At 44.0% G+C, this 20,541-nt stretch overlaps 1 protein-coding gene across 30 annotated transcripts in view; it reads left to right on the top strand.

Annotated features, from left to right (window-relative positions):
• Positions 1 to 20,541, top strand: part of KIF1B (kinesin family member 1B) — a 147,280-nt gene that overhangs the window by 93,017 nt on the left and 33,722 nt on the right. For 14 of the 30 annotated variants that reach the window (XM_045482103.1, XM_045482107.1, XM_045482108.1 and 11 more), the window contains 9 exons: positions 5,766 to 5,859; positions 6,866 to 7,014; positions 8,431 to 8,609; positions 9,583 to 9,720; positions 11,112 to 11,453; positions 16,595 to 16,713; positions 17,647 to 17,732; positions 18,065 to 18,194; positions 18,371 to 18,533. In XM_045482103.1, coding sequence (XP_045338059.1) covers positions 5,766 to 5,859; positions 6,866 to 7,014; positions 8,431 to 8,609; positions 9,583 to 9,720; positions 11,112 to 11,453; positions 16,595 to 16,713; positions 17,647 to 17,732; positions 18,065 to 18,194; positions 18,371 to 18,533 — 1,400 coding nt within the window. The remainder of the gene's footprint in view (positions 1 to 5,765; positions 5,860 to 6,865; positions 7,015 to 8,430; positions 8,610 to 9,582; positions 9,721 to 11,111; positions 11,454 to 16,594; positions 16,714 to 17,646; positions 17,733 to 18,064; positions 18,195 to 18,370; positions 18,534 to 20,541) is intronic. The other 16 variants (XM_045482111.1, XM_045482121.1, XM_045482124.1 and 13 more) reach the window with 2 other exon arrangements.

The following is a 20,541-nucleotide window of genomic DNA, read 5'->3' on the forward strand; positions in this document are numbered from 1 at the left end:
TCTTGGGGGAACTTCCACTGGAAGCTTGGTACGTGAGTCCGCAACTGATCGAGAAGACAGGTATGTGCCAGATGCTGGTGATCCCATGGTCAATGACAGATTCCCCGCTCTCAGGAAGTTCACAGTTGTGGATGAGACAGCCGTTAGACGAACAGTCACACCAGTAGTTATACGGCACGCTCGTGACAAATGCTAGGAGGGAAAAATGTAAGATGCTCTGGAAGTTTACCACCAGGAGACTCTGGGAAGGAGAGGCAGCCTTTCCTTTGCTCTCATCTGATGACCTCTGTGTTGCTACCCTGAGAAAAAGAAGCGATCTTAAGAAAACCTGCTTTTCTACCCACTTCTAGTTCTGCGTGCATCCGTCGTGCGTCCTTCCCTCCTGTTGGTGGATGAACTGGCCTGGCTCCTCCCCGAGCCCCACCCATTTTCCCTGCACTCCATCTTACGTCACCTTCTCAAGAACTCCCTGTACGTTCAGCCCTTCTCTTGTACATCTTCATTCGAGCATGGCTTCATTTCACCACTTTCAAAACACTCCATGTTGCCTGAGAGCCTCCACTCCATTTCTCTGTTGCCTGTTGTAGAAATGTGCCTGCAAAGAGTGCTGTGTAATGTCCCACTCGTCCACCACCCCCCCCCCCCGTTATTTCCTTTTATTGCTCTTTTATTGTTTCTTCTCCCCATTCTTGCTTGAACTCGCTCTGTAGTCAGACTCTTGTCCCATGTCACCCCACTGAAGCCACTCGTCTCAGGGCCACCAAAGATCTCCACAGTGATGGTGATAAATCCTGTGGTGTTCTCTCAGTCAGTCCTCTGCCCTGACCTGAAGATGCCACACACAGCTATGACCTGACGACCTCATAGCTGACTGGCATCTGACGGTTAACCTATCTAAACTGGAGCAATCAGCTCAGGCCAAATCCCAAGCGCCGTCCTCAGTTTCTCCTTTTGTTCTCACACCCCATGACCACATCATCAGTAGGTCATACTTCCTCTACCCGTGAAGCATACCCCAGCCCCGTTCTCTGATAACCACCTTTACTGCTGACCCCCTGGACCTCCTACCACCATCTCCCTCAACGTTGCTGGGACAGCGTCATGACTGCCGTCCCCAGGCTGTCCTCCACAGAGAGTGACGTTAAAACATACGCTAGGCCCCTGTTACTTCCCAGCTTCCAAACTGCCCAGTGGCTTCCCTCAGAATGAAATCCACGGTCCTTACCATGTCCTGTAAGGCCGTCCGTCCATCACCCAGTCCCTGTCTGCCTCCTTCACAACTGCTGTCTCACTCCTCCACTCCACCCACCCAGGTTTCCTTGTTTCTCCTTAAAACAAGAAAAGGTCCTCCTTTCCATCTAGGACCATCGTACTTGCTGTTAGTTCTACTTTGATTGGGATTCCCGCCCCCCCCCACCCAGCCTGCCTGCTTAGATCTCTGACTAAAGGTGGTCCCTACAGAGAGACGTCCCCTGACCACCTAATCTAAAAGTCTTCCTCCTGCCCTTCTCTCCTCCCTATTACCTATGTGCCAGCCTTTATTTTCCTTCATAGTACTTCTCTCCACCAAAACCAGGGTGTATCTTGTGTCTGTTTACTATTGATTGTCTGTCTCTCCCTCACCAGGGAGACTTTTGTCTCATTGGCCACTCTATTCCTAGCACCTGCATGTAGCAGGAGAGGGTAGTGGTGAAAGGACCGTGCCCTGGAGTCCCGTTGCTTGAGTTCAAATCCCATATCCGCGCTTGCCGACTCCGATCTTTATAAAATTACTTAACTTTTTTATGCCTTTTTCTTCTTTAACAGGAGGGTGACAGTAGTACCATCCTCTGGGTTATTAGGAAGATTCAGATAATTTATGCAAAAACATTAAGAACAGTTGCTGGCACAAAGTAAGCTTAAAAAGAAGGACGGGCACAGAGAGAGAACATTCTCGTAGAGGGAATAGCCGGTGTGTAGTGCCTTGGATACATTTACATATACTGGGTATATTTAACCAGTTAGGAATTCTTACAAACACAAAAGGCTACTGCTAAAAGATATTATTTGGTGGGCTTTCCATAATTATCCTAGTTTTCACCCTGAGGTCAACAGAACAATAGCATCCCAATCTCTCTCTCCATTTGTTGGAGGAAAATCCAATACTTCGAGTTTTTCTGATGACTTGCAAAGCGTCCTTGTTGGAAGCTCATATACAGCCTGGTTTGGGGAAGAGGAGGGCCAGTTCAGGAAATAGTATTGATACTTGGCCCATCTGCTGCTGATAGAGATTTTCCCGAGGCAAAATGCAATCAAAGTTCTAGGCCCATAGTGTTACAGGAGACCTTTTTATGTCCGCTTTGCTGCCACTAGAGCTTTCAGGGAAGGTCTCCCTCACACCTTAACTGTCAGACTCTAAGGATTTTGTTTTTATCGGCAGTTTGGCCAGCTTGTAAACTGATTTTTGAAGGAAATCTCAAAAACAAGCCAGTCACTAACAGCCAGAATTGTGTGATTCCACAAGAAGGAACTATCTACATGGGACACTTAAAGTAGTTGAAATCATAGAAAGTGGAATGGTCGCTGCCAGGAGAGGGGGACAGGGAGAGTGGGGAGTTAGTGTTTAGCGGGTGTGGAGTTTCAGTTGTGCGAGGTGGAAGGAGTTCTGGAGACGGATGGTGGTGGTAACACAACAGTGTGAATGTACTCCCTCCGCAACGCTGAACTGTTTGCTTAAAAATGGTTCAGACAGCAAATTTTATGTTCTGTGCATTTTACTATAATAAAAAGTTGCAGGGGGGAAATGAAAAACAAGAAAAAAAGTCCACAAGATAAAATAGTAACATGTTTTCCACCTGAGGATTTTTAGGTAAACCGGCCATCTTCCTCTTTTCGCTGAAAGGGTCTTCACAGAACAGAGAGGTTTTCTAAGGGGAGAAGAAAGTAGCCTTTTATTTTGAAATATTTCAAACATACCAAAAGGAAAGCTAGTGCAATGAATCTTCGTATACCCGTATTTATGTATTCTCTTTTCTGAATCATTTGAAAATAAGTTGCAGGCACCATGGAGTTTACCCCCCAGATACTGCCACGTGTATCTCCTAAAATCAAGGACATTCTGTTAACACCATTAACCTAGCCAAGAAATTTATTACTGATTCACTGCTGTGTAGTAGACTGCCCGGTTTCAGGTTTTCCTAATTGTCTAAAAAATATAAGTGTTGGAAGTATGTGTGTGTTTTAATCCCAGATCCAAGCGAAGCTTGTATATTACCTTTGGTTATGATATTTCTCTTCTCTTTCATTACATTGGTATTTTTCAGTAGTCTCGGCTATGTGTGGCGTTGTCTGATTATTTCCTCAAGATTAGATTTAAGTTAAGCATTTTTGATAAGAATGCTGTCAAGGTGACACTGTGTACTTCCCTCACATCGTATCGGTAGACAAAATGTCAAATTGTTCTATTATCAGTAATGTTAAAGTTTAATCAATTTAATGTGACATTTCCCAGCTCTTTCTCTTCCTTATTAACACATATGTATCTAGGGTGGTCCTTGGGATTCTGTGACGATTCTGTTCTCCATCCACCTTTCACTCCATTGTGTTAGCATTTCTTAATGATTCTTGCCTTGACTCAGTTACTACATCTGAGGTTGCGATGTAGTGATTTTCTAATTGTCAATCCCTTTGCATTTATTTATTAACTGGCTTTTTTCCCCCAAAAAAGGAGCTCCTTCCCCCCCTCCCCCTTTCAGTATCACTGTGGACTCATGGATTTCTTTTATATTCAGTGTGCTATATTGTGTTTCTGTTACTATTATTTACTTGCCAGTGGGATTCTGTGTCCTTCAGAAATGGCCCCATCAGTCTTTGAGTACTTCCATCCTTTCTCGCACAAGACACTCTGGGCTCACCTGCACTTTCCTTCAAACCTGGAATCTGTTGTTTTCCCAAGGAGCCCTGGTTCCTTTTAGTGGGGACTGGTATTTAGAACCAAGATCTGCGTACTAGATATACTTAGAAAATAAATTTTTTAAAGCATTACCTGTCATTTTGATTGTGTGTTTTATCAATTAAGAGGACTTTCACATTTGGTTTTAAATGGTTCATCATTTGGTCCTTCCTTCAGTCCTGTGTGGGAGGCAGATCATTTTAAAAATGACAAAATGAGGTGTAGAGAGGATTTAGCTTGCCCAGAATTTTAAGACTAGTAAGAGCAGGTGCCAGGAGCCAAACTTTTACCTGCAAGCTTAATTTTTTTTTGCCACAGTATATAGTCTGCTAAAAAGTGTGCTTTGATATCTGTGATGCTGTGTCGCTGGCTCCTGCTCACTGCCAGCTCCGCTAAAGAGACAACGCTTCCTTTGTGACTCTAAGTGATAAATGATGAGCCTTGAGAATATTTACATCCTCCTTAGCATCGCCATTGGAAGCTCCTTTTGTAATAGACTTTGCTAGGAGGCTTTCAGTGGTCCTTCATACTGAATAGAATATTTGACTTGTGACTTGGAGAGCTCTGTTTGACAACAGTACATGGTCATACCTAAACCCTCTGTCTCATGACAGCCTGTAATTGGGTCACTCCAAGAAAGCAGGAAATCCAAGTAGTAGATCTTAAAATGCTATGCTTATGCTACGATATGGTATTTTATTATGTGAAGGTCTCTGCTTTTTCAAACAACACAAGCTTTTTAAATTTGTTTTTTGGTTTTTTTTTTTTTTTTTAGTTTATTTTTTGAGAGAGAGAGAACAGGGGAGGGGCAGAGAGAGAGAGAGAGTGAGAGAGAATCCCAAGCAAGCTCCACACTGTCAGCACAGAGCCCAGTGGGGCCTGAACCCACGAACCACGAGACCATGACCTGAGCCAAAATCAAGAATTGGACACTTAACCGACTGAGCCACCCAGGTGCCCCTGCAACACAAACTTTTTAAAGTTAACGCTCCAAGGAACCTTTTTAGACACTTTTTCCTTAATCTCTCCCCACCATGAAATTTTAATCTCAGATACCTAATTACATCTGTTTACATGCCGTGTATACATTTGTGCTTTATATATAAAAAGTAAGATTTTTTTGTATCCTTCAGAAGCCACTCTTTGCCCTCTTCAGGGTGATACCGCCCTCACCGAGAACGCATGGAGTAGATGGAGAAGTGAAGGATAAATCTGATGTGTATTACAATAATACGTTTTGTATCATAATAGTATATTTTAGAATATCTTTCTTGAATAAATACAATCTATAGATTATTTTGGTTCTAATAGCACTGTGATCCTTTGGTTACCTGAAGGCCACATCGTACAGCTGCAAAGACAATAATATTTCATCCACAGAGAGCTTCAGAGTCCATAGTTCCCATCCAAACAGCTAGATAATCAGAATTGTTGGTGATACTGGTGAATTTTCCAGTATTGTTTTTCCCTGGGATTCCTTGATGTGTGAAGGTACTACTTAAGTACTACTGTTGAATAAATTTAAGGGGCACCTGCGTTTTTCCCCCTTGAAATCTCCCCCATCTGGACCTGAGCCCCACATAAAGAACTCTTGTGTCTGAGGGAATAGAGAGACTGCCATTAGCTTTCCTCAGCACTTACCCTTTACACACCATCTTGTGTGCTTTGTGGGTTTTTCCCATGTATTTCTGTGTCTGTCTTTTTATTGTCGCTTCCTGCCTCTGTCTTCTTTTATCTTCTGCTCTCTCTGCTTTCACCAATACTGCGCTCATCTCTCCTCCCCTCCCTCCACTTCCCCCCTCTCCTACATGTCCTCTCCTCTGTTTTCATCCAGGACTATGAGAGTAAGTTGCAGGCCTTGCAGAAGCAAGTTGAGACCCGCTCCCTAGCTGCCGAGACAACGGAAGAGGAGGAAGAGGAGGAAGAAGGTGAAATCTAGAGATGGAAACTTCCTACTGTAGATCTTTTGGATCTGTACTATCAGATTAGCCCTTTATTTGTGGTCAAAGCTGGATTTGATCATAGGTGACCCTACCGTTTATTGATATTTTGCCGAGCCGGTTTAAAGGTGATTCAAGAGACTCTCCATTCTACAGACTGTGCTCTCTGACGTGGGAGCGGGGCTGGCAGTGTTCCCCGGGGCACAAGATTTCTCAGCTTGGTCTTCACAAAAATCTCTTGGGCAGTTTACATATATGTTTCATATTACTGTATATATGAAGTTCATGTATATGTTGCAGATAAATTAACTTTGAAGGAACTCTATGTACTAAACTCATTTTTTAATAGTGAAGTAAAATTTTAACCTTTTTGCTTCCTGTACTAGCAAGAAAAATAGATACACATGAAGTTGCACGGTATACTGGAGGACTTTTCTTTATTATAAGCCCTATAATAGATACGTGTATTTTTTTAAAGGAAGTGTATTTCTTTTCTTTTTTTTTAATTTTTTTTATTTTTTATTTTTTATTTTTTTGAAGTATATTTCTTTAATACATTGCTTTATTTACTTTTTTGATGTTTGTTTATTTATTGTAAAAGAGTGCGGGCCTGAGCAGGGGAGGGGCAGAGAGAGAGAATCCCAAGCAGGCTCCATGCTCAGCACAGAGCCCAACGCGGGGCTCGATCTCACGGATTGTGAGATCATGACCTGAGCTGAAATCAAAAGAGTAGACGCTTAGCTGACTGGGCCACCCAGGCGCCCCTGTACTGTTTTAAATAGCAGGATTTTTTTAAGTTTTCCAAAATGTATATGCTACCTTCACAATATCAGCAGAATTTAGTAAGCGTTACTGACAAGAAGAAGACAAAAGCAAGTGAATGGAGAAAAACTGGACAATACTTTAACTTGAAAAGACAGATGAGGTAGAGGAGAGATGTCATTGCTACATAGTTAGGAGATCACCATTAATCATGCTTCGTTTGCCCTTTCAGTCCCTTGGACACAACATGAATTTGAGCTGGCCCAGTGGGCCTTCCGGAAATGGAAGTCTCACCAGTTTACTTCATTAAGGGACTTACTCTGGGGCAATGCTGTTTACCTGAAGGAGGCCAACGCCATCAGTGTGGAACTGAAGAAGAAGGTACGGAGGGCGGGAGAACATGGGTCGTCTGGAGACACAGCTGAGTCCGAGGGGGATCGTGGCTCCCAGTCTTGAGCTGACCTTTCCCTTGGGTGAACTCAGCTGCTTTTTGCTATGAAACAGGTTTATATGTGCCTTTCTTTTACATATGTGCCTGGAACGTAGTAGACACTAATTAAATATTTATTACATGACATTTTTAAAAGAACATGTTTTCTAGCTTGTTTACAGAGGAGACTATATTCCGACAAGAGCTAGGGAAACATGTTAGTAGGAGAAAGCTACTCTTGCGCTTCTGAAATTCTCAATTTGCTTTTAGTTCTCTGCCATTACATTTATAGCTGCAAGTCCTGAGTGCCCCTCCTCCTCTGGGGTGTGAGAGGCAGCTTCGTGCAGTGGACAAGCGCTCTGCCCTCAGCCGGCTGGATTCCAATTCCAGCTCTCCTGGTTGCGTTGACTCTGACGGCCTTGTGCCTCCATTTCCTCATCCATAAAATGGGCTTGGCAGCAGCCCCTGCCGTCTAGGGTTTTGTGAGGGATGAAACAGTAAGGACATGTAAAGAGCTGGAATAGCTCTTGGACGTGGTAAAAGACGATAAATGTTCCCGATCTTCCTCATTACCGAACCGTCACACCGCATCTCCGATTCACGTGCTGAATCCCACCGTATGTGCCACCGCCGAATGGCCTGGGGGCCGCAAGGTGATGGGGGGTGGGCAGTGTCACATGGCAGGAGAGAGCACAGACTGCCCGGCTTTGGGGAGATTCGGTCTCTTCCCCGAGGGCTATCGTCTAGTTCTGTAAAATAGGGATAAGATGTCTTCTTCATTCACAATCTCAGCAACCCATTTCATTTTGTAATTATTTATCTTCTCTCTTCAAGTAGACAAAATGAAGGCACAGACTGTGTCTTAGATGTCATTAATATTTGTAGGCGAAAACGCGAGAAATAAATGACATGGTGCTTGAAAAGCACTTACCATACAGTGAACACTTTTAAGAGTAGCGCTTGTGACCCTGGAATTTGAAACAGAAAGCCAGCTGTGACGCTTCCACCCTCTCTCTGTGAGGCGCTCGAGACAGACTCGCAGGTCCCCCCCTTTGTTCTCTTGTGTACGTTCTCAAGAGTCTTCACTCAGTCAACAAAGGTACGTGCCCTGAGGTTTTAGTTTGTGTGAACACACTGGGCCAGGGCAGGAAAACAGAGTGTGGAAATAGCTTCATTTGACATTAGCATGGTTCTCTGCGACTAATGTACAAGCGGCCATATTTTCCCCCATTGATCGCAAGCTGTTTGTTGAGCACCTACTACTCGTTTGACCTCTTCCCTGTGGGGCGTGATTCTGTCGCCTTGTTTCTGAAGCTGACTTGCTGAAAACACGGAGGCCATTTGCATGGTTTATTCCGTTCACGTAGGTGCAGTTCCAGTTTGTTCTGCTGACCGACACCTTGTACTCCCCTCTGCCTCCGGAGTTGCTTCCCACTGAGGTGGAAAAGACTCACGACGACAGGCCTTTCCCGCGGACGGTGGTGGCCGTACAAGTGCAGGATCTGAAGAATGGAGCGACGCATTATTGGTCTTTGGAGAAGCTCAAGTATGGAAACATTCGTCATGAAGGAAGTGTTGTTTTATTTAGGGAATAACAGTGACTTGTCAGATGGGCTCCCTCAGACTCTCCGTTCTGTGAGGAGGTCACTGTTGCATCCTCTTCTGTGGTTCTGGATGGTTTGGAAGTATCTTCCATGCAAGATTTAAAAGGTCATTGTGACATTTACTGTCCGTCCATTTTCTTCTAAGTGAGTGGATCCCACTCTGACACCTTTGTCATTTGTAGATATGACCTAAATTGTCCCTCCGTAGACCCTCTTACGTTTTTTCTTTCTTTTTTTTTTTTTTTTTTTTAACGTTTATTCTTGAGAGAGAGAGAGAGACAGAGACAGAGACAGAGCATGAGTAGGAGAGGGGCAGAGCTAGAGAGGAACACAGAATCCGAAGCAGGCTCCAGGCTCTGAGCTGTCAGCACAAGAGTCTGATGTGGGGCTCGAACTCACAAGCCGTGAGATCATGACCTGAGCCGAACTCAGACGCTCAGCCGACTGAGCCACCCAGGTGCCCCTCTTACGTTTTCAATGCTCCAGTCTCATGATACCTATTTCTATCTTGGATGTAATAACTAGTCATCTTTTCTGTTCTGGAGGATGATGAGTAAAAAACAGGGAAGTTATAATGTAGTTTTCCTTTGCATTTAAGTTGATGACATATTTTCTACTGTTGGGTATATTGGAGGTGTCATCTACCATTGAACTATATTTCTCCTATAATTCAGCAGAGGTTAGGTAGACATTTTTTTGCTTTTGGTGGCTTGTGTCTAGACTCAGACACTTTGGATACTGAGTGTTTGAGTTTCTGTACTTCTGGCCTTCGTTCTTTTTTAATATCATTAAATGGTGGAAGCAGCTTTTGTTTTGTTTTGTTTTTAAATCTCGCATGGAAGATGCTTCCAAAGTGAAATTGTAATACAATCTCATGATATTAACCCGGTGCACTTTATGTTTGTGTGTATGCAGGCAGAGGCTGGATTTGATGCGAGAGATGTATGACAGAGCAGGTGAGGTGGCCTCTGGTGCCCAGGATGAAAGCGAAGCCACCATGACTGGCAGCGATCCATTTTATGATCGATTCCATTGGTTCAAATTGGTAGGAAGGTACGTGATGATTTCATTGGTGTCTTCTTTTTAAATAGTGAATGGTTTTGTTTCAACCTCAGCAGATATTACAGAAAGTTAAAAGAAAGTGTATAAAAATGCTCCGTGTAAAAAAATTTAAAAATGTTCCATGTATAATCTTATCCATTCATACACGACCACTGTATTATTTGGTATATTTCCCTTCATTTTATTCAGCGTGCGGATATAAGTCTCAACTTTCGGCTGGAGTAATTCACAATCTTCCTTGCCTCTTACAGTTGAACAAGATAGATTTATTTTTTAAAGTTTATATATTTTTGAGAGGGAGGGAGGAAGGGAGAGAGAGAGAGAGAAAACGTGAGTGGGGGGGCAGAGAGAGAGAGAGAGAGAGAGAGAGAGAGAGAGAACATGAGTGGGGGAGGGGCAAGGGTAGAGGGAGAGAGAGAATCCCAAGCAGGCTCCACACTGCCAGCCCAGAGCCCGACATGGGGCTTGAACCCATGCACCAACTGTGAGACCATGACCCGAGACACAGTCAAGTGTCGGACTCCCAGTGAACCATTCAGGCACCCCTGAACGAGACAGATTTAAAAGAAAACCTGTGTCTGTATCCTGCCCAGTTTAAAATCAGTATGACTTACAGCTTACCAGCTTGCGACTTCTCCATGATCCGATGTGTCCTCACTTTTTTTTTTTTTTTTTAAAGCAGTTTATCTCACGATAGTCTTTGTAAGGGTGAGCCAACCACATACCTTGGTCATCCTCTTGAGCCTCTTTTGTGTGTACATAAATTTCAACATGTAGTGAAAACAAATAATGCCTCTGTGAATCCATACGGAGTCCAAGTTCTTAGATGTTTAGAATTTTAAAAGCAGAGAGATGTTAAGTTTTAGCTTAATGATTTCAGGATTTCAATTGTTTTTTAATTGCAAAAATTTTCTGACAGTTTTAAAGGAACTGGGTATAAAGGAGGAGCAAAGTCCTAGTATTTTGTAGAAATGAAGTTTAAATCCTTTCCGTTCTACTCCAATAGTGGAGCGTTTTTCAAGAGTTGAGTTGGCCAAACACCTCTCACCCAAGCAAGGCACGAAACTTGCTTTGCTGTACGCCATTCCATCCATCTTGTTTTCTGCTCGGAGATGATGTGGGAATCGGGGTAAAGGTCTAAACCATATTTTTGCACCAAATGTTGAGTGGCTCCTTTGAGGCCTGGCCGCTGATCTTTTGTGTGACCTGGAAAGTGGAAACATTTTTACAGCACACTATTCACCTGAGGTCTTCTACCTGTGTATTTCCTTTGCTTTTCTTATTCTAAGGATCAGTCCTTGTTGCCTTTCACCTGAACCAGAGGATTTATGCTGATTTTACCCTTTGCTTTTCCACTCGCTTGTACCGTGTTGGCTCCCCAGTGGGTTCTGTCCTTTTGGCACCTGTAGCTTCCTGTTTAACCAGCTGTTCCTCTCTCCTTGGCTGTGTCCGTCGGCGTCTTCCCTCGTGCCTAGCTCCCCCATTTTCCACGGCTGTGTGAACGAGCGCCTTGCGGACCGCACGCCCTCCCCCACTTTTTCCACGGCCGACTCCGACGTCACTGAGCTGGCTGACGAGCAGCAAGACGACATGGAGGATTTTGAGGACGAGGCGCTCGTGGACGACACCGGCTCTGACGCAGGGACGGAGGAGGGATCAGAGCTCTTCAGTGACGGGCATGACCCGTTTTACGACCGATCCCCATGGTTCATTTTAGTGGGAAGGTTGGTGAGGTTATCGTCAGAAGGGCGAAAAGGGACCAGCTCTTGCGTTAACGAGGCTCCTTGTGCAATTCTGGATGGTCTCTCCTCAGCAGATCAGCCTGTGACAAGCCAGTCTGGCGAGAGACGGGCCCTCAGGCAGTGTTTGTGAGGCGCGCAGCCTGCTCGGCATAGCACACGGCGGTGTGTGAGGGCTCTAAGCGGAGGACCCCTGGTCTTCGAGTGCCCAGTAATTTCCTTCCGAAGGACGAAACCCCAGAGGGGAAAGGAACGAAAGCTAAGAGTCACAGGTTACAGGGTCGAAGAATGTTGCTGTGTTCTGATGCTTCCGTTTTGTAGGAAGGGGAGTGAGGAAGCATGTGGGGGTGACTTGAGAGCAGAGCAAGTCCGTGGTTAGGCACACCAGCCGGAATCAAGAGGACGAGCGTGGAATCGGGAGGAGTGTTAGTTTCTCTGAGTGCAAACAAGAATCAGGAACACGAAGTTTGCTTTTGTCTGAGATGGATGCCTTTCTTTGGCCAGTTTCACCGAGCCTCTTAGGTGTTTGGCTTCTGCTAAAATTTCACCTACAGGCTTTATGATGAATCTCATGAAGTGATCTGTTGACACCATCAACAATGGATATTTGTTCAGCACTGCATGAAACTGCTTTGTGTTTAGTTTGATTTTCCAAACTGAGGCCTTGTCTCTGACTCCATCTGTCAGTGATGCAGAGCTCTCACGCACACCCTCCTAATACTGGAGTCTTTGTCTGAACCCAGTCTTCATGCTCAAGTAAGTTTCATTACTAATTCCACAGTGCAGCACTCACTGGATTAATACAAAAGTCTGCCTAGGTTTTAAAGGATGAAATTTAATTTTAACGCTTCATTAGAGCCACACATTTTGAAAATAGGGAATTATGTCAGTGTTAAATGGGTAAGCGCCAGTTATCTAAAAATTGAAGGGCAGTGAGTGTCCTGACCCAGTGGGGATTTTAGGTTCTGAAACTGAGCTCCTCGTGTGGTGTCGGCATGTCCTTACCTGGCAAGGGCTACATAACTACTGAAGCAAATGATCGCTGTTTAGGGAAAGAGGGGAAAGAAGAGGTTTCTTGTAGACATGAAAGTCTCAAATATGACCGTGGGTCGTAATTTAATATTAGACAGTCTTGGGGTCTTATGACAGGGGAGGGGCATTTATTCAGTGTTCCCTTGAATAAACATGAAGGGATTATGCAGCCATGACTGTTGTGTTTTATTAGTGTATTGCCAGGAATAGATGCTTAGTATTTTGGAGAAGATGATTTATATTAAAAAGTAGTTCTGAGAAAAGTAGTTCTACGTACAAATAATGGGACCATGCGCTCTTTGTATTTTGAGGCTGTGTGCGTTCTAACAAGGTCGGAAGTTAGAACCAAGTCTCTGTTCAAAAACGGCTTGGTCCCCGTGCCAGTTGCGCAGCTTCTAACGCCACCTGTTTGTGTCAGACTCTGTCAACACAGTGAGGAGTGTGGAGCTTCGCATCACATGGCACCTTGGGAAGAGCACTGGCCCTAACTGTCTGAAATCTGAGTCCTAGCTTAGGCTTAACTTAAAACGAGGCCTCTTGGGTTCTCGAGTGCACAATGATGAGTTAGGTGGGAAAACGAAGAGCCTTAAAGATCCTTTATATCTTTGAGATTCTGTCATCCACACTAGCGAAACGAGTATCTTGGTGAAGAGTTCTACTCCAAGGCATTTGTATTTTGAGTCACTTGTATGGAGAACTGAAGTCAGAATCCCACTTAATGTGGGCATTCACTGGCTTTTTCTAAAATATGTGCGTTATTTTCTCTATGGTTTTATTCATTGTGATCATATCTGATACAAGTTAGGTAAAAGCAATCAACTCTGCTCTGATTTTCAGTTAACGTGTCTGTTTGACACTTTAAAGACACACTAAAGAGTCTTTCAGGAATTGATTTTTCCATGTGTTTGGTTTCCCCGGGTTCTAAGACTAACTACCTTGCAAGGAAGAGGTTGGGGGAGGAGGTGAGATCATGGCGATCAGAAGAGTGAAAGATAGCTCTTTACTTTTGCCCTCAACTACATTTCGCATCCACAACCAAAACTGACACCTGTCCAACATCACCCAGTTATGTAGTGGTCAACATCTGGGTAAGAGAAGTGACCTCTTTCCTGTTTTTGTGATTCACAAGATTGGATTTCCCCTATTGGCACGTTAATTGCAAATACAATTCCCTCGTAAAATTTTCCAGTTTCTTGTGAAATTCCATTTGTAGGTTTTGTTTCTTGGCCTTGGCTGCCTCTGGTGGATTTTTATGTGAATGTTAAAAGAGCTTGTCCCTTTAGCTGTTCTCTTATGGCATGCTGGGATGTTATGAACCATCCATCATAATTTGGGATGAAATGTAAAATATTTAAGCTAGTCTCTGGGTTAAAAGGGAGTAAAGATGGTTATTCTAATACCTAAGTCTGAACTGACATTTTTTTTTTTCTGTAGCTAGAACCATAATTATACTGATTTGTCTTATCTTTATGTTGACAAAATTTGTTTCCCTTCTTGATGTAACTTCACAGAATTTATGCTAATATATCCTTTACATCTTTCCCTGTCTCATCCCTGTTCTCCTTCAGTCTGCTAGCTCAAAGTAGAAGGACTCTCAAGAATGCAGAGTATTTATTAAAATTCCAGTTTAAAAAACTTCAGAGGAGAACTTAATACAGCATTGACTTTGGGCTGAGGACTCTGTTCTGATAATAGGACAGGGAGCTGTCTGGCGACTGTGCCCTTGTGTGGCCACAGTGCCCCTGCCACTGCTATAGGATTACAGAATTCTCTTCTAAAAAGGGAAATTTACAAGAATACTTTCTGTTTGTTCACCTTTGCAATAGCCATTGCCACGGGCAGAAAGGAGATTCTTGTCTTTAATGTGTGCTCAGACAGTGCTTTGTTGTAATGTGTGTGTGAACATGATATGTGGTGCCTTCAAGTGGTAAGCTTTTTGAAAATTAGAAACAGGGGTTCCTGTTCTAAGTATAAAACCAGCTATGCAAATCAAGACAAGCGAGGAACCTAAACTTGTTCTATATAGTTAATGTCCATCTTGAGTATAGCTTAGAAAAATCAACCTAGTATGTAAGGTTGGATGGCTTTGCTTCTCTACCTCTGGTGTAACCCATTTTTCTGGGAAATGTTCCATTTCTACTTAAAGATAGCACATCATTTTTTCTTCACTTACGTACCTAGACGTTAAGTCGTACACCAGATATTTATTGAGTATATTTACTCAGATATACCAGACCCTCTGTAGGCAGGGGCAAGCAAAACCAGACATGATTTCTGCTCTCACAGGTTCACAGTCTGGTGGGCGAGACAGACACATAATCACATAAATAAACGGAAATCATAGCAATGATGGAATCGTGTTACCGAGATCATTTAACACCAGAGGCGGTGGAGGGGCGGGAAGCAGGGGCTGTCGTGAGAGCGGTGTTTAGACTAAGACCTGAAGGTGTGAAATCAGTGCTGTCAGGCGGGTCGCAGCGTTCAGGGAGGACTCCAGGCAGGGGACAAGAATGTGCAGTGGCTCGGTGATGGCCAGGCGTCGAATGCCAGCAGGTGTGGCCGGAATGCCATTGAGAGACAGAGGTGGTCTGTGTGGTGCCGCCTTGGAAGTCAAACGATCCATTTGGTACCTTAAGCCAGATTCTTAGTCTTTAAACTCTGTCACAGCACTTTGATGTTTGAGAGTCTCGTTTGTAACCCTTTTTAGAAGACTTTTCATTTTTTAATTTTTATACAACAAAGTCTTAATCCTCTGTTTCTTAGCATTTCCCTCCCCGCCTTTGGAGCAGACTGAAAGGGAAATAGACTTCATTTGATCTGATTCAGTGTTTTATTTACAGTTAGTTATTTTTGTTATACTTTTCATTCACATTTCATTTATGCTCTTAGAGTTTTATTAACATTTGTTTTTCTGTGGTGTATTTTGTCTATTTTCTGTGTGTGGTTTTTTTTTGTCATTACATTGAGTTGAAACCCCACGGATCCCCTCCATCTTCTTTTCTCTTTGTTTTAAAGTAGATACAGAGCAGGAAAAGAAGCAGAAAGCCACATGTGTCACGTTCAGTTATGTTTGATTCCTTGGTGCAAATGTTTGCTCTTTGTTTTGCCTTGTGTTCAAAGATCAGCATATACCAAGTCGGAAGACAGGAGTAACAGTGGGAACTAGATTCTGTATCCCATCCACTGATTGACGTGAACACTCCTAAGCTTTGTGATCGCATTTTTATCATTTAAAAAAAACCCTCAGTAGCTACAAAATAACGGAAGAAGTAAAAAGAGTGCAAATGTGCTATAGGACTGCTAGTTTGTTTGAAATCGACCATGTGAGGTCTGTAACCTCCCTTCTGTGTTTGCATTTCTGAGTTAAGTTTTGGATCCAGGAGCAAAAGCAGCCCTTTAGAGATCAGCTGTCTTCTCCCTCAACATTTGTCTCAGTGCCCTTCCAGGGTCTCCTATATGCTTGCTACGCAGAAACTTCTAGCTACAGAGCCTCTCTGTTCATGTGTGTCAGTCACCTGCCTGAAGATAACAGTCATTTCCTAGGGGAAAAATAAAGACCCGTAATGCTGTGACTTGAAATCTATTTTAGAGTAATTAACTGTGTTTCATCACATTTCCCTGCCTTTTTTGTCTCCTGATTTGTGTTTTATCTGTTGGGAGAAACAAAACAAAACACCTTTATAATTGCTTATGTTGAAAGGTGAGGCTCTTCGGTGGGCTCCCTTTTCTCCACCCTTAGCAGCATCCATAGGGCAGTACCTCGAAAGTCTGCTTCCAATTGTTACTCTTCGACCTCCAACTAGTCTTTTTTTTTTTTTTTTTTAACTCATCATTTTTATAGGAAGTAATTTGGTATAAGTTGGTCTTTGTCAACTGCTTTACCAAGCATTTGCATTTCTTTCTGTATCATCTGTGCTGAAAAAGCAATGGGGGCGGGGGCGGGAGGGGGCAGTCTGGGAGTACAGAACAGAAAGGTGACCTTAAGACAGGGCCCAGAAGCCAGCTCACAGTTTCTTGAAGATATTCTCGGTAACTCTGAAAGCCAGCCTCTCTGTCTGTGGGATGCTCAGATGTTTGCCGGTTTCTGTCTCCAGGGCATTTGTTTACCTGAGCAACCTGCTGTATCCTGTGCCCCTGATTCACAGGGTGGCCATCGTCAGCGAGAAGGGCGAAGTGCGGGGATTTCTGCGTGTGGCTGTGCAGGCCATTGCAGGTAGGTGACCCTCTCCCGGACTGGGAGCTGGGGAGTCTTTGCCGAGAGACAGAGCAGTCCCATTGTGTGGGGGCCACGCTTCGGTTACGTGATTGACGGGCTGCCTTGGAGAAAGCCTTTACTGCTTCCTTTTAGTTATTATTCCCGAGTATCATAAACGGATTCTATTTAGTCTGGGCTACAGCTATTTTGGAGTAACGGGATGAAGGGATCTCCTTTAACATGAAGAACATGAAGAACAACTCTCGGATTGACTTTATAAAAGACATTGGTAAAACTGCTTCAGAAGTAACAGGATTTCCACGACTCTGTCTTGCTTAATTTTCTTGCAGGGTACTTCAGGTAGACAGCTCTGTCCTTTGCCTCTCTTTTGTTGGGCATGGATCAAGATTCCGATATTTTATACTTCTCCATGATCCAGCCTACATTCTGAGGGAAGAATGTGGCCATTTCCTGTAGTTTTTGTCTTTTAATTTCCAAGTGCCATGTTGTGTTGAGCGACCTTTCAGCTTTTCCCCATGGAAATCTGTGGCATAGTCGCCAGGGTGGAGTTTATGAAAATCTCTGCAAATATTCCTTCTTCAAATATTTGTTGGGTGGTATTGAACATCATCTTGCCAAGCGGAGGATCGGTATTTCTAGGTATGACATTTGAACAATATCAAGGATAAAACTTGGTTCTTTATTAACTAGCCTCATTTGAGCTAAGCAGGTTGGTAAATTTACCTGAGTAGAGCTGGAAGCAGCCCTTTGTGACTTTCCTGCTTCCAGCTTTTCTTCCTTTCTTATGCATAAGCCTTATTCTTTAATATCTCTTATTAAAGTTCTCGAACCGGAGGGCCCCACTCCTTTCCTATTTATGATCCAACAGGAGCCATTCCCCCCTGCCCCATATGTAGTCTCACTTGATCCTTTTTTTCTCCCCCTACTTAGCGGATGAGGAAGCTCCTGATTATGGCTCCGGAATTCGACAATCAGGAACAGCTAAAATATCTTTTGATAACGAGTACTTTAATCAGGTGAGAAGCCTTCTGGAAGGAGAAAAACCTCATAAAAGGAGAAAGTGGAAGACAGGTTTATAAGGAGGGTGTTCACTGGAGAACCGTTCTTCTGACTAGAATCACAAAAGATGGGTAACCCCGGGGTTGTTCGTAGATCATGGGACACATCTAACACTTACAGAGGTAAAGGGGTATTTATATTTTATTGTATCGCCTTTTCTCAGGCAGCTCTCAATGCACATAGCTTTCCAGTCACCGTTACGTGTTGGGCAAATAGACATAAGTAAGGAGATTGGGGCAAACACACTGCCGTGCAGCTTGATCATCCGCCTGCTCCTGCCTGTTTTCAGAATGACTTTCCTTCCGTGGCAATGACTCGTTCTGGTCTGTCTCTGGAGGAACTGAGGATTGTGGAAGGGCAGGGTCAGAGTTCTGAGGTCATCACTCCTCCAGAAGAAATCAATCGAATGAATGACTTGGGTACGTAGACAGAGTTTACTATGACTGGGGACATTTTCAAAGAGGGGAAAATATTGAGCACTGTCAAGGGGGACAGTTGCTTTCATCCACTGGGAGCGGAAATGCTCTGCTCTCTCCTCTTTGAAAGGTGGTGTGCATTATTTGGATCACCTGTGTGCTAATTTGACCCTCTTTAGATTTGAAGTCAAGCACTTTGCTGGATGGTAAGATGGTCATGGAAGGGTTTTCTGAAGAGATTGGCAACCACCTGAAACTGGGCAGCGCCTTCACTTTCCGCGTGACAGTGCTACAGGCCAGTGGGATCCTTCCGGAGTACGCAGACATCTTCTGTCAGTTCAAGTAAGCCGCCCCCGGTTCCGCCATCCTGGCTGTTGACCCAGTCCTCTGTGAACCACAGGATGTACCACATATGTGACGTAGTACCGCTCTCATCAGGTACACAACCAGCAGTTTCTGAAATAAAGGCTTTCTTCACCCCAGATGGGACTGCTACCAGGCACGTAAAATGGTGTGAAAGAGAGTTAGCCGTGGGGAGGAGTGTGACCGTGCATCTGCCACAGGGTTCCGCTGTGGCCTGTCCCCTCTGCTGGCAGTACAGGATCTGATCTAGATAAGCCTGTTTATTAGTCATTCTAATGCTCTTCATGGAGCAGTATCTTACCAATAAACAAGCCTGAAGGCAGTGAATTGTCCATCCACCAATTATGCCTGTTCAGTACTGAAATAATATAAAAGAGAGTAAAATTCCACATCAACTGAAAAATAGCTAGTATGTGGAGAAGATGTGACGGGTTTGGCTCCTCCTACAAGCTCTCACCAGCCTATAACCCTCTTGAGCCCAGAAATTCTTTTTAAGACCTCCCTCGGAAAACACTTTTTTGTCAGTCTTCAGTTTTAATGCCTCCAGACATCAGTATATCTTTTCAGTACTTGTGAAGGGCCACAGAGAGTGACATCTGACCCGCCCTGTTCCATCAGTTGGCCCCTGGTGCCACCACGAGGCTGTTCTAGAAAGTTCTGCTGTCCCTCACCCTCAGAATGTGCCTCGGCCTTCCCAGGCATCCTAATGCAGTTGACAAAGCACCGCCTTTCTAGAGATTTTAGCCAAGTCCTGAAGCAAATGTGATTACTGCATAGTAGACCACTAATGTCATTTGCTCTAACTCCTAGTTGTTGTTGAAGTATTGATTTTGCCCATTCAGTGTGTTTTCACTGGCAACCCTAAGTTAACATGGGTGGGTGGGGGGGTGCAATGGAGTTTGCTAGATGAACCAGTTGCTTTGAGCTTTCATCGTTATTCTTGTGGGGCAACTGGAATATGTTAGGAAACAGACCTCCTTGGTTAACTGGCACCTGAAATGTCAGTAATGTTAGGTTGATCTTTTGTCCTAACATCTCCAAAGAGAGAGCAGCATCTCTACCTGGGGTCAGCTCTGGAGAAGACGGCATGTTGACTCATGTTGAAAGAAGATTCAGATTCTTCTTGAGCTATTACAGACTCTTATCTGGCTTGTGTAGAGAAGACACAGCTGTCAAGCAGTATGGACGATTTCATGCATCACCAGTGTGGAACCCCAGGATATTTGTACCTGCTGTAATAAGCAGAACATGGAGGAGTATAGATTGCAAATCAAGTAATGCCCCTGGAGCCTCTGGCACGTATGGTGTATGGTCTGGATAGGAAGAAATTGGAAGGAAAAAAAGGAGTAAGATGTACAAGTAGGGGAGAAAGAGTGGGCTAAGGAGAAGAGTGAGAAGAAAACCAATAAGGTGCATGTTGTGCGGAACGCTTCAGTGCCCGCAGCACGTGGCATCTGGGATGAGGAACGTGGGGCAAAAGTACACTGCTGCCCTCAGACTCCGTGAACTGATTTGGAAGACAGGGAGTTCATAATCCTGGTTTCGGCACCCTATTCGAAGGATTCATTCCTTTCCCCGCCTTGTTTTCTTGTGGGATGTCCTTCCGATGGATATTTCTGTCTGGGAGTAAGTCTTTGTATTGAGTTTTCTTTAATTCTCTACCTCTTTTCATTTCAGGCTAATAGGTAGGAAGAGAGAACAATAAAAACTCACAGTCTGTGAGATAAGCATAAAGCATAGTCTATCGCTTCACAAATATTTCAGGAGTATCTTCTGTATCTGGAGCGCTGTAGGAGATACTCGCTGTCTCTCGGGGAGACAGGCATGTAAATACATTATTTTAAAGAGTGAAATTGCTGTCGAGGAGAAAATGGGTCCCTAGTGCTGTGGGAAGACAGAACTGTTTGGGTGAGCTGGGGAAGACTTCCTGGAGGAGCTGACGTTTAAATCTACTCTTTGCAGGTTTTTAGGGAGACTCCTAGGCAAG

This window comes from Leopardus geoffroyi, chromosome C1 (genome assembly GCF_018350155.1).
Source record: "Leopardus geoffroyi isolate Oge1 chromosome C1, O.geoffroyi_Oge1_pat1.0, whole genome shotgun sequence".
NCBI classification, from domain to species: Eukaryota; Metazoa; Chordata; class Mammalia; order Carnivora; family Felidae; genus Leopardus; species Leopardus geoffroyi.